At 44.2% G+C, this 14,253-nt stretch overlaps 1 protein-coding gene across 1 annotated transcript in view; it reads right to left on the minus strand.

Moving 5' to 3' along the window:
• IGDCC3 (immunoglobulin superfamily DCC subclass member 3) overlaps positions 1 to 14,253 on the minus strand; it is a 110,172-nt gene that overhangs the window by 25,560 nt on the left and 70,359 nt on the right. Inside the window, exon 7 of the mRNA XM_087707600.1 lies at positions 13,460 to 13,625. Within this exon, the coding sequence (XP_087563726.1) occupies positions 13,460 to 13,625 (166 nt within the window). The remainder of the gene's footprint in view (positions 1 to 13,459; positions 13,626 to 14,253) is intronic.

Consider the following 14,253-nt stretch of genomic DNA (forward strand, 5'->3'; position numbering starts at 1 on the left):
AGCCTTCCATCCTTCCGAGGTGGGTGAAATGAGGACCCAGACTGTGGGGGCGATATGCTGACTCTGTAAACCGCTTAGAGAGGGCTGAAAGCCCTATGAAGCGGTATATAAGTCTAACTGCTATTGCTATTGCTATTGCTATGTGCATGTGTGCCAGAGTGCCAGAAATCCAAAGACCAGGTGGCCGGCACACGCATGCGCACTTCCCAACTGGTCTTCGGATTTCCAGCACTCCAGTGCACACAAAGACCAGCTGGCTACTGCACATGTGCGCACTGAAAACCCGAAGAGCAACTGGTGGCGGCCTGCATGCCCACAAAGAGGGCTCTGTGTGTCACTTCTGGCACGCGTGCCATGGCTTCGCCATTATGGGTGTGGAATTTCCTGCGTAAGCAGGGGGTTGGACCAGAAGACCTCCAAGTTCCATCCAACTCTTGTTATTCTAATGTTCAGGCTTCCAAAAACTTGTTCCCAACCTCTTTTCATGACATGCAAAAAAGAAAAACATCGAGTTCACTTGTCCTATCGACAGTGAATGCTAATTGTTTTCGTGTATGGTAAGCGACATAAAATCAGATGGGCTTTTCATCATGGCCTCTCCCTTTAGCATGGAAATACACACAAACAGAAAGATACACACACACACACACACACACTCAGACATGCATGCAAGCTGAAAAGGGGGAGGGCAGAGTGCCAACGGTGTGCCCTCCCCCTTCGCAACAGCACAACATTAATTCCCTCTCGTGGGTCGCAGCAAAACACCCCAGGGAAGGCAGAGAATTGCAGTCCTCATGTCAAGCTTTTTGCAATCAGCCAGTATCTAATTTATGTGCAGGCTCCATCTGGCACATGTGTGAAACAGTTTCTATGTAAAGAGGCTCAGCCTCGTAGAGCCGGGCGGGGGTGGGGTGAAGGGAGGGGGGGCAGGGGTGATAAAACATGACAGAGCCATGAAGCCGATGTGGCTGTAAAAGGAAGGGGGGGATGTCAGCTGTCGCCTCTCCTCCCCCCCCCATCCCACAAACCAAGGAGATCTGGCTGGTATGCAAACCTGGCGAGGAAGCATCAGCAGAGAAAAGGGAAATGTCGCACCTTTCCACACCGAATCCCAGTGGAAATCCCAAAGGTTTGGAAAACGTTGCAAGCAGCTTTGGGTAAGTCCAGGAAATCGCACAGTAACAAACCGGCTTGTGAATGGCGTTCTACGCGGAAGTGAGTGAGCAACCGAAGATGGTAGACAGACAGAAAGACATCAGCTTGCTTCAAAAAGCACACCTGGCATTCAGGGGTCCTTGATGCTCCCTGAGCCTGGCGGTTTCCTTGCAGACATTTCATTACCAAACTAGGTAATATCATCAGTGTTGGAAGGGAGTGAGACATCCTACCACTCTAATGGCGGAAAGTGAAGAAGAACTAAAGAGCCTCTTGATGTGGGTGAAAGAGAGTGCAATAGTTGGCTTGAAACTCAACATTAAGAAAACTAAGTTTATGGCATCCAGCTCTCTCAATTCCTGGCTAATAGAGGGGGAAGAAATGGAGGTAGTGACAGATTTTATTTTCCTGGGCTCCAAAATCACCGCAGATAGGGACTGCAGCCAAGAAATTAGAAGAGTCTTGCTCCTGGGGAGGAAAGCTATGGCAAATCTAGACAGCATACTAAAAAGTAGAGACATCACCCTGCCAACAAAAGTGTGTATAGTCAAGGCTATGGTTTTCCCAGTTGCAATGTATGGCTGTGAAAGTTGAACCATAAGAAAGGCTGAGCACCAAAGAATGGAGGCCTTTGAACTCTGGTGCTGGAGAAGACTCCTGCAACTTCCTTGGACTGCAAGACAATCCAACCAGTCAGTCCTAGAGGAGATCAACCCTGACTTCTCTTTAGAAGGCCAGATCCTGAAGAGGAAACTCAAAGATTTTGGCCACCTAATAAGAAGGAAGGACTGACTGGAGAAGAGCCTAATAATGGGAACGATGCAGGGCAAAAGAAGAAGGGGACGACAGAGAATGAGGTGGCTGGATGGAATCACTGAAGCAGTTGGCATGAGCTTGAATGAACTCCAAACATTGTCCATGGGGTCGAGATTGGTCAGACACGACTACACAACTAGCAACAATAAATCCTACTAGTACTGATGATGTCACGTGGCTTGGGAATCAGACATCTGCAAGAAAACAACCAAGCTTGGGAAGCATTGAGGACCTCTCGTTTAGACCCTGGACTACAAATATTCTCCTCTGTCAGTACACCTTGCATTCTTATGCTCCATGGACAACTCCACTACAGGGTGAAGGAACCTGGTGAAGAGAACCTCGACGAATAATGCTCTTAAATGTTCTTCTCTTAGAACAGCAGCTGTGGCAGCTTTCAGTTGGAAGGTGGACATCAAATCCCAGAATTCCCCAGCCAGCATTCTGGAAATTGGAGCCCACCCATCTGAGAGCTACTAAGGTTGAAAAACATTGTCTTAGAAGGACCATGCACTCATCTCAAGCAACATTGCACTGGCCTAATCGTGGTTTGCTGCTGTGCAAGCTAAAAAGCCAACTGAATCAAGCTTGCCATGTTAAACTCCATTTGAAAGCAAGATTAAATCTTTCCAGTAAGCCCACTTAAATGGGTAACCAGGGCAGGAGGAGATCCTAGAGAGGCCACATAGAAATGAGATTTCTCTAGCAAGGTTGTCTCTATCATCGTTTTGGGGTTCACCGACCATGTGACCCAGTGGGAGGTTGAAAATGGGAAGAAGGGAGATGGGGTTACATCATTAAAAGGGAAAGGTTCCCCTCGCACATATGTGCTAGTTGTTCCCGACTCTAGGGGGCCATGCTCATCTCCGTTTCAAAGCCGAAGAGCAAGAGCTATCCAAAGAAGTCTCGGTAGTCATGTGGCTGGCATGAAGGGGAAGGGGCACGGAACACTGTTACCTTCCCACCAAAGTAGTCCCTATTTTTCTACTTGCATTTGTGCATGCTTTCAAACTGCTAGGTTGGCAGAAGCTGGGACAAATAATGGGACATCACTCCGTTAGGCAGTGCTAGAGGTTCGAACCACTGAACTGCCGACCTTTCTGATTGACAAGCCCAACATCTTATCCCTTGAGCCACCGCATCCCTGGTTACATCATTGGGGGGGGGAGGGGAATAGGATCAGCAAGTTCCATCCACATGAAGACTTTTCATATAACATGATAAGTTTGGACTCTAGTTTGTTTTACCAGGCAGTCAAAACTATTTGTAAAAATCTATCTTGTTTGCTAGATTTCAATGTATTATTCAACCTAAACTCCTCTTAAGAGTTAATTCAGTAACCAGGTTGGGTATACTATGAATGATAGAAAACGGTAGCGAACAAAGCTGATAAAATTACTAGGAGCAAATTAGACAGCTGTGAGTTCCACTTATTTCTCATACAAATTCTGGTCCTGGTCAATTTTGGAGCCAGTACTTACAGACAGGGTCACAACTGAGGCCAAACATTTCTGTTGAGTGAGTTTGTTGTAAGATTGAAAATCGGGCTTGTCAGATGCTACATCTTTTTTCTCCTGCTCTTCGGAATGGAGAGTTGGTCTCTGACAGAAAGACCGAACTTGAAGAAACTAGAAGCATTTGAAATGTGGATTGACAGGCGGCTGTTACGTATCGGCTGGGTTGACAAAATCAGAAAGGAGGAGGTGATGAGCCGCCAGGGAAGGCCAAGCGAAATTATCAAAACCATAAAAAAGTGAAAGAAGGCAGAAAAAGGAGGTTGAAAAGATAGAAGGAGCAAGGTTCTTGCAAAATAAGATGGATACATGGGGGTGGCAAGAAAGTGACCCAAACTGTATTCTATATATTTGTAAGAAAATAACAATAATGATTAATGATGAATAGATAAATGTTAAATAGTAATTATAAGAGTGTACATTTGTGAATGAATTTAAAAGAGAAAAATAAAAAACTTTTAAAATAAAATGATAATAATAGAAAAGCGAAAGTTGGAATATTTTGGACATGTGATGCAGCACCCAGAAAAATGTGGCATCCTTCACTTAATCCTCTCCAAAGAAAGATTGAAGGCCAATGTGGTCCAGGCAGAAGAAGAACATCATGGCTTCAAAATCTAAGGGATCGGTTTGGACAAAGCTCGGGAGCTCTTGTTCGTGCGGCTGTTGATAAAAATAGGATTGCCAACATGATCGCCAATGTCCGATGACGAATAGGACAGAAGAAGAAGAAGAAGAAGAAGAAGAAGAAGAAGAAGAAGAAGAAGAAGAAGAAGAAGAAGAAGAAGAAGAAGAAGAAGAAGAAGAAGAAGTAGTAGTAGTAGTAGTAGTAGTAGTGGTAGTAGTAATAGTAGTAGTAATAGTGAGTTATTTGTTAAGTGAGTTTTTTCCCATTTTATGACCTTCCTTGCTACAGTGGTTAAGTGAATCACTGCAATTGTTACATTAGTAACACGGCTTTTAAGTACATCTGGTTTCCCCATTGACTTTGCTTGTCAGAAGGTTGCAAAAGAGAATCACGTAAATCCCGGGACACTGTAACCATGCCAGTTGCCAAGCCTCTGAATTTTTATCCATGGGGAGGGTCTACAACAATTCAACACGGCCAACTTGTCGTGGCCAATTCACTGTGGCACAGCTCACCACAGCCAACTTGTTGCGGGACAAGAAGGACACAAATATCAAAGGATTGATGGAATAGAATCATGAAAGAAAAGATGCAAAAGGAGGGATAGAATGAAATGTGAAGTGCAAAAATTAATTTTAATTTTTTTAAAAAAACAATTAAACAGAATGTTTAAAACATCCTGCACCGAGCTGGCCATGGTGAGTTCACCATGGCAAATTGGCCACAGCAAGTTGGCTATGGTAAGTCGTCCCATTCTGCCATGGAGATGCTGCACCAGTCGTAAGTGTGAAAAATGGTTTCAGTGCTATTGTAACTTTGAACGATCATTAAATGAAGGGTCGAAGATGACTGATACATGGACTAAGGAAGAAAATAAATGGAGGAGCTAAAGGTTGGGTTTTGATGAGAAGCTAACTATCCATCTGGAAGATACTCAAGGTCAGGAAGCAGTCCTTCCCTTCCACTTCCTAAACGGCTTGCAGAAACTTCCTGCTTCTGCTAAAAAGATGGAAAAGGAGAAAAAGAAAACAAGAGGCGAAGGAGAGCCAGATGTTATCGCATGTACAAGACAAGATGCTTCACAAGAGGAAGTCAATGCTCCTTCTGCAGCAGCTGTCCAAGATGAATGAAAGGCTAGGACATCTGCGCTCTCTCTCTCTCTCTCTCTCTCTCTCCCTCTCCCTCCCTCCCTCCCCATCTCTCTCCAAACTTTGCTATCAAGGCCAGACTGATTAAGGCACTGATAGCCAGCAAAACCAACACACACTGGACTGCTTAATATTTTTATGCTCCAGTTGCTAAAGGCGCGACCAGCAAGCCGGAGAAATCTTGCACATAGCTGGTGTGCAATAATGCTGGCAAGTACAGAAGGCTCATCCTTTTGGCGAGTCACATCCAGCTGTGCAAAGCGTGTAAGCCAGGGTGGGGAAAACAGGGCAGAGAAGCAGAGACAGAAGATAGCCTTCCTCACTGAAAGGAAGCCTATTCACACATCGATGCTTCAACAAAGAGTTGGCAAGGTTTTGATGAGTAGATGCTGCCTGTAACCTTTGGAAGGAACTGAAAACCATCACAAGTGTGGACAGGGATTAGTTTTTGGAGTGAGTGTTTTTGACCCAAACAGATAACAAGTCTAGTCATCACTTAGGCAGATTTTGAAAAACTCAACAATGCTGGAGTAATTAGGGATGGGATACCACTAGGAAAATTGGCTACACTAGGAAATTGAACAAGGGTGTGAGAAAGCAATGGCTAATGCTGCCATTGTATGATGGCCAAGAGAATTACACAGTGGTATCGTGAAGACCTTAAGAGTAGGGGGTGGAGGTGTTGCTCTAGAATGTGTTAGATGGGCAATCGAAACTTCTACGATTCTGCTGAAGACCATGAGAGCCTGAAACCTTTTAAAGGACATTGTAGCAGGTGCAGAGTTGAAGCAGACGGTTCCATAATGAAGTGAACTTGTTTACATGGACTACATGAAAGCTTGGGGTTTTGGCTGGGGAAATTAATTCTATGAACTTGTGTCTGGGAACCTCAGAGTTAGTTTTGCTTCAACATTACCATGATGTGTATTCAATAAACAGTAAGATTTGGGGAAATGGAATGAACTTGGGAGTTTTATTTGGATTCTCGAGCTGGATGAGCTCTGGTTCAAAGGTCCTTCACTGTTCTCACTTGGAAGAGTGAGAAATGCTGGCATCTGTTTTCAGCAATGATGGCTCCTCCTGCAATGCTACAAGAAGAAAACGAAGAGGACTTCTGGATTTCACAATTGAGATGTCTGTGGAGATTCTCAGCCATCCAGGTCATAGTTGTCTCAAGGTGTTTTTCTCCCCCCGCAAAAAAATATAACTGGTTCCTCCTGATTGGTTAATTCCACAACCAATTGCATCCTGATTCAGATGTGTTTGTGTTTGTGTTTGATTAGTTTTGTATGCCGCCCACTCCCGAAGGACTCCGGGTGGCTCACAATAAAACAGGGAAAGGGGGATAAATAGGACAAGATGACCCTGAGGGCACAGATAACCCCCCCAAGAGGCCTCAAGAGCTCTCAGAGAGACTGCTAACATCCAGATGACTGCAAAGAAATGTGATCCTTCCATTCCCCACCCCAAAACCACCATCCTATCAATAAAATACAATACAATAGCAGAGTTGGAAGGGACCTTGGAGGTCTTCTAGTCAAACCCCCTGCCTAGGCAGGAAATCCTATACCATTTCAGAGAAATGGCTATCCAACATCTTCTTAAAGACTTCCAGTGTTGGGACATTCACAACTTCTGAAGGCAACTTCTGTTCCACTGATTAATTGTTCTAACTGTCAGGAAATTTCTCCTTAGTTCTAAGTTGCTTCTCTCCTTGATTAGTTTCCACCCATTGCTTCTTGTCCTGCCCTCAGGTGCCTTAGAGAATAGTTTGACTCCCTCTTCTTTGTGGCAACCCCTGAGATATTGGAACACTGCTATCATGTCTCCCTAGACATACCCAGTTCCTGCAACCGTTCTTCATATGTTTTAGTCTCCAGTCCCCTAATCATCTTTGTTGCTCTTCTCTGCACTCTTTCTAGAGTCTCCACATCTTTTCTACATCATGGTGACCAAAACCGAATGTAGTATTCCAAGTGTGGCCTTACCAAGGCCTTATAAAGTGGTATTAACACTTCACGTGATCTTGATTCTATCCCTCTATTTATGCAGCCTAGAACTGTGTCGGCTTTTTTGGTAACTGCTGCACGCGGCTGGCTCATATTTAAAGAACCTATCAGAACCTATTCTTCCATGACCCCACTATCAGAACTGATAAAGCGAAATGTCTTCTTCTTCCTCCTCAAAGAAAAACCAGACCAGTTGCCTTTTAAAAAACACTGAGACACACTTGAGATGGAAAAAAAATAGAACTTTGACTTTGGATTGTGCTGATTAGATAGCTTTCTCATCCTAGAAATGGCTAGTAGATGTCAATATGTAAAAGTATAAAATTGAGGTTGTACTGTGCTAAAAAGAATAAGAAGTCAAATAGTTCCCCCCCCCCTCTTACCCTAGACTTAAGAACATAGAAATATTGTACAATTTGCACAATAGTATCTACAGGGACATGGTGGCTCAGTGACTAAGACGCTGAGCTTGTTGATCACCAGGTTTGGTAGTTCGAATCTCTAGCACTGCATAATGGAGTGAGCTCTGGTTATTTGTCCCAGCTTCTGCCAACATAGCAGTTCGAAAGCATGTAAAAAATGCAAGTAGAAAAAATAGGAACCACCTCTGGTGGGAAGGTAACAGTGTTCCGTGCACCTTTGGCGTTTTGTCATGCCGGCCACATGACCATGAAGATGTCTTTGGACAGCGCTGGCTCTTCGGCTTTGAAATGGAGATGAGCACCGCCCCCTAGAGTTGGGAACGACTAACACATATGTGTGAGGGGAACCTTTACCTTTTATTATCTACTGTAGTGTGCCAGCTTCACCTCTTCCCGAGAGAGCTGAAACTGACAGTGTGTGTCTCTTGTTATTGCTTTTATTGTCTGTATGTTGGGTTTTTAATTTTTGTAAGCCACCCAGAGTCATCGTGAGCAACGGGGTAGCTATTCACATTTTCTTAAATAAATAAATAAATAAATAAATAAATAAATAAATAAATAAATAAATAAATAAATAAATAAATACTACAGCAGGACTATTTTTCAAAGTTGTTTCTGAAGGATTTCTGGAAGTTTTAACTGGTACAAAATGAGGTTGTGGTTTTAATACCAATTGCACAGCAACAGAAGTCCATTATGAACATGCTGAAAGGCACAGGTGAGTTATCAATGGTTTAGGAGGAAAGTAGCCTCAGAAATACACCAGAAACTGGAATATTGCTTCTGCTACAACGTATTCTTAACCCAATCCATTCAAGGAGAAATCACACACACACACACACACACACACACACACACACACACACACACACACACACACACACCACTGCCGCTGCCAACTTAGAAAAGAGGATTTAGGATTTGTGGGTCTCCGGGGAGAGAAAGGGGAGGGGCTCGTAAGATGCAAATTTATGGAGCACAGCAAATGACACCTGAGCCCTGGGCCGAGGCTCTGAATTGCTTTTTGGCAGGATTAATGAATGAAAGCCACTTAATTACCATTTTGTAAATACAATCTCCCAGCACGGAATGAAAAATCGATATTCGGAGCTCGCCTTCGCGCCGTACAGGCTTGGCTTTTGCTACCTGCTGTTGCGATAAACGCATTCCAGGAACACAAGCCCTTTAACGCAATTTATATTCCGAGTTTGCACATCACGTCCCCCAGCATATGCACATGTACACACACACACACACACACACACACACACACACACACACACACACACTCCTGATGCACACAACTGAGCCCGGCGGCAGATAAACAAGGAACCTTCTTTGGTGACGGCTGTAATTTTTTTCCCTTCTTATTCTTTTCGCTCCTGCTCTGAGTGTGTTACAATAGCAGCTCACCCCTCTGGGCAGGACACTGCAAGATCACAAGCTGCCTTCCCACCCCTAGACCTCCCCCACCTCTTCTCCACTACAACAAAAATATGCTGATGGATTGTGTGTGTGTATGTGTGTTTTAATGTGACCGAAGAGAGGGGAGAAAAACAAGTTCAAATATTTAGGAGCAATCGCACCAACTCTCTTTCAGTAAATGGCTTCCATTCTGATGACGCCATTAATTGTAAATGTAATTTAAATCAAAATTAGCTTTCCCCCTGCCTGGCTCCGTCTTCTCTTTTGTTCTCTTTTCCTCCCTCCCCAGCTTCCATTTGTTGGCACGATGTTCCTGACAGGCCAGTCAAAAGCAGAAAACCCGAGAACAGGCTGGCAGGAGAGGAAAAAGCAGTGAAAAGGAGGCAGGCATTAATCCACCAGCCTTTGCAAGCTTGGGAAGCTGAGATGATTGCGACGTTTCGTTTGGGGATGTATCCGTGTGAGGAAGGGATTGCGCAAGTTACAACTAGCTTTATAAGCCGGTCCAAAAATTTTGGGTCTGATCCCTGAGGCCCTCCAGAAGCCGACGCCAGATTGATGCCACTTTTAATGAAGCTAAAGTGGGATTTTAAAATTTGTATTTCCCTAATAGTCTATAGAGAGACGCAGTGGCTCAGTGGCTAAGACCCTGAGCTTGTCAATCAGAGAGATCGGCAGGTTGGCGGTTCGAATCCCTAGCGCCACATAATGGAGTAAGCTTCTGTTACATGTCCCAGCTTCTGCCAACCTAGCAGTTCGAAAACACATAAAAAATGCAAGTAGAAAAATAGGAACTACCTTTGGTGGGAAGAGAACAGCGTTCCATGCGCCTTCGGCGTTTAGTCATGTCGTCCACATGACCACGGAGTCGTCTTTGAACTGCGCTGGCACTTCAGCTTTGAAAGGGTGATGAGCACCACCCCCTAGAGTTGGGAACAACTAGCACATATGTGCAAGGGGAACCTTTGCCTTTATCTTTAATAGTCTCAAAGGGGCTTTTTTCAGGTGTTGGATAACCATTTCCCTGAAGTGGTGTGGGGTTTCCTGCCTAAGCAGGGTGTTGGACTAGAAGGCCTCTGAGGTCCCTTCCAACTCTGTTATTCTAAATATGGCCACTCCCACTGCAGCCTCAGCCCTGCCTACTTTGGATGAGTTTATTCCTACCACACCTCTTGAAAATTGAATTTCAAGGACCCATACTTAATAAAGATCTGTATAGATTATGCCGAGATTTCTAATCTCACAGAACATAGAATAGGATTGGAAGGCACTTTGGAAATCTTCTAGTCCAACCTCATGCTCAAGCAGGAGATCTTATACCATGTTAGGAGTCAAGACAAGATGGACCTGAGACCTTAACCAACCAGATGTATTCCAGACAGGACTGCAGTTCCTAATATCCCCTTCCACTGGGGCACCTGACTAACAATCCATATGGTGGGGAAATGTTAGTGGTTGCACCTGAAGCTTCACAACTTCGACAACACAATAACAACAATGTTGTGGTTTCAGTAACCCTCTTCTGGCCATCACCTTGATTTTTTGGGAGCTACTCCTTGGGGAAAAAGGGACGCAGTGGCTCAGTGGCTAAGACACTGAGCTTATCGATTGGAAGGTCGGCAGTTCAGCGGTTTGAATCCCTAGCACCGTGCAACAGAGTGAGCTCCCATTACTTGTCCCAGCTTATGCCACTCTAGCAGTTCGAAAGCACTTAAAAAATGCAAGTGAAAAATAGGGACTACCTTTGGTGGGAAGATAACAGTGTTCTGTGCGCCTTTGATGTTTAGTCATGCTGTCCACATGACCACAGAGAACGTCTTTGGATAGCGCTGGCTCTTCGGCTTTGAAATTGAGATGAGCACCACCCTCTATTCTGCATCTTTCTCACTCCTTTTTTAAACTTTTTGCTGGTGATCACAGACTTCCAGTCATATACTTAACCCTGTTATCTTTCATTAGGGGATTCTATAACCTAGAGATTTATAGCTTGCCCTCTGTTATTTCCCTTGCATTGTTCTGTATTATTTCCATAGAAACCAAGCCCCCTGAGTGGCAATTTTCACACTAGGCTCAATCTACCCTGCTATTTCCATGGTACAAACATTGCACAGAAAAACTAGGGCTGCATAAGCTTTGCTGAGAAACAAGATTGTGCTGGGGAGATAAAGAGAGCCACCTTCAGAGAGATTCAGCCCACAAGATCACAATGATCTCCAAGAACATGGAGACTTCAGCACCTTTGGTCAGAAAGACAGGTGGCAAGCAATATAATGAATCTATTCTGGAAGAGCACCTGAAATCAAAGGCATGCCGGCCCCCAATTCTATTTCTGGATCATTTAATAGCAATGGCACTTAGATTTATATACCATTTCACAGTGCTTTACAGCCCACCCCAAGCGGTTTACAGAGTCAGCGTATTGCCCCCCAACAATCTGGGTCCTCATTTTACCAACTTCGGAAGGATGGAAAGTTGAGTCGACCTTGAGCCGGTTAGAATCGAACTACTGGCAGTGGGCAGAGTCAGCCTGCAATACTGCCTTGCAGTCAGGGAGGCAGTCAGGGCAGGGCAATAGCACTTATATACTTAATGTATACTTATATACCACTTCAAAGCCTCTTGCCCCCAACAATCTGGGTCCTCATTTTATCTACCTCAGAAGGATGGAAGGCTGAGTCAACCTTGAGCCTGGTGAGGTTTGAACTACCAAATTGCAGTCAGCTGGCAGTCAGCAGAGGCAGCCTGCAGGACTGCACTCTAACCACTGCACCACTATGGCTTAAAATAAGGTTCTTGAAAACTGAGGCACAGGGAATTCTGTATTGTATTGCCACATTTCCAGAAAGGATTAGTTTGGAGAAGTCTGGTTGAAGCTTTGGCCTTGGTTAACTCTGCCTACAGGTCTCAGATACCAGGGCATCCTGCTATTCAAACTTTCTAATTTGGGGAAATCTTTATTTTCAACTTCTGTGTTGAGGAATTCAATGCTTCAGCTTTATATGTTGCTTTGAAACTCAAGATAATGTTTAGAAACAGATAGATGATAAATAGGAGACATTCCTTCAGCGTGATCTACAGAATTCCTGAATATCACTCGGAAGTCATTCTAGGGCCTGAATGATATATATGTTAGTGAATTGGACCAGAACCAGGGGTGAAGTGCTACCGGTTCACCTAAACCGCTATTAAAAAAAACCCTACTGTTCGGGCAAACTGGTAGTTAGCTGTGTGACAATCAGCTGTGCTGGTCGATTTATATCCGCTAGAAATCTTGTGGCACAGCTGATCGTTGGAATTTTTAAAAAACTTTTTAAAGCATTTTTTTTTATTACCGGTTCTGGTCAGGGGTGAAATGCTCTGAAGTCTGCTACCGGTTCATTTCAGGTGCGCATGCTGAAAGAACTGGCAATTTAAAAAATGCTTTTAAAAAGTTCCCACGATCAGCTGTGCAAAAATCAGCTGTGCCACACGATCATCGGAACATTTTTAAAAAACTTTTTGAAGCATTTTTTTTTTTTACTACAGAACCTGTAATTAAAAAATGCTAAAAAATACTTTTGAAAAGTCCCGACGATCATACGGCACAGCTGATTGTCGCATAGCTGATCATCGGAACTTTTAAAAAACTTCTTTAAAGGATTTTTTCTTACTATGGGTTTTGGTCAGGGGTGAAATGCTCTGAAGTCTGCTACCGGTTCGCTTTGCGTGCGCATGGCGGGAGAACCGGTAGTAAAAAAATGCTTTAAAAAAGTTAAAAAAAAAAAAATCCAACTATCAGTTGTGTGACAATCAGCAATCGTCGGAACTTTTAGAAAAACCTTTTTAAAGCACTTTTTTTTTCTACCTTTGGTTCTCCTGGCATCCGCACATGAAGCGAACCGGTAATTCAGAGCATTTCACCCCTCACCAGAACACAAAAACCTTGAAAAACAATGGAGGGACTTCAGACCTCTCTTCCCCCCTCAATGTAACCTATCTCCCGGGTGAAGGAAGGGGGTTGAGCAGAGGAGGAGGAAGTCTTTAGCTTCTGGAGGCCAGCAGGATCTAACTCCATGGTTGAGAACAAGACCCCACTTCTCATATCTAGTCACATTTACAGCTCAGGTACATCACTACATAAGCAACTTAAACCAAGATTCATCTTATTTCATCCTTAACTAGCATAAGACCCAGTGTAGTCCAGTGATGAAGGTGGTGGGTTAGAAATGGGGAGACCCCATGCTCCAGTCCTCCATCAGGCCCAGAAGCTCCAGGATTCACTGTGGATCAGCCATACTTGGCCCCATCTATCTCACAAGGTTGCTCCCAGGGAATCATTACCAAATGATTCAGAGAATCTTACCTATTGTTGTTCTTCAATTTAATATGCCCGCTCGGCTCCAAAATCTGTCCATTCTTCAACCATGTGATCTGCGGGGAAGGTTCTCCTTGAGCCAAGCAGGTAAAAATGGCAGAGGTTCCCACAGGCCTGGCGATTGACTGCGGGTGCTGGACAAATTCTGCAGGAGCTGGGGGAAAAAAGTGAAAGACACCTTGCTTGCTTGACTTCGAGAAGAGGAACTGATCCAGGTTTTCCTACACAGGGAAATGAATAAGAGCTTCTAGCCCAGGCTCATTAAAAGAAATACGCAAATGGATGTTGAGTATGTTGAGACTCTAGAAAGAGTGCAGAGAAGAGCAAGAAAGATGCTTAGGGGACTGGAGGCTAAAAACATATAAATAACAGTTACTGGAATTGGGTTTAATGAAAAGAAGGACTAGGGGAGACATGGTAGCAGTCTTCCAATATCTCAGGGGCTGCCACAAAGAAGAGGGAGTCAAGCTATTCTCCAAGGCACCTGAAGGCAGGACAAAAAGCAATGGGTGGAAACTAATCAAGGAGAGAAGCAACTGAAAACTAAGGAGGAACTAAGGATTTGCATAATACACTGAACCACAAACTAACCATGGTTAACCCTTACCAAGGTAAGCAAATTGTGCACTTTCATTGGCTTTGGTTTTTCCCAGGTCTGCTTACCTTTATTGCGTGAATGAAGCCACTGTAATGCATCCCACGGACATCTCCCCACCACGGTGCCCTGAAACCATGGCACAGAACTCCATATGGAAAAGCAAAGATGGGCGAACAATGGAAGG

Source organism: Thamnophis sirtalis, unplaced genomic scaffold (assembly GCF_051295495.1).
Source record: "Thamnophis sirtalis isolate CommonGarterSnake01/CBP01778 unplaced genomic scaffold, rThaSir2_p1.2 scaffold_2, whole genome shotgun sequence".
NCBI classification, from domain to species: Eukaryota; Metazoa; Chordata; class Lepidosauria; order Squamata; family Natricidae; genus Thamnophis; species Thamnophis sirtalis.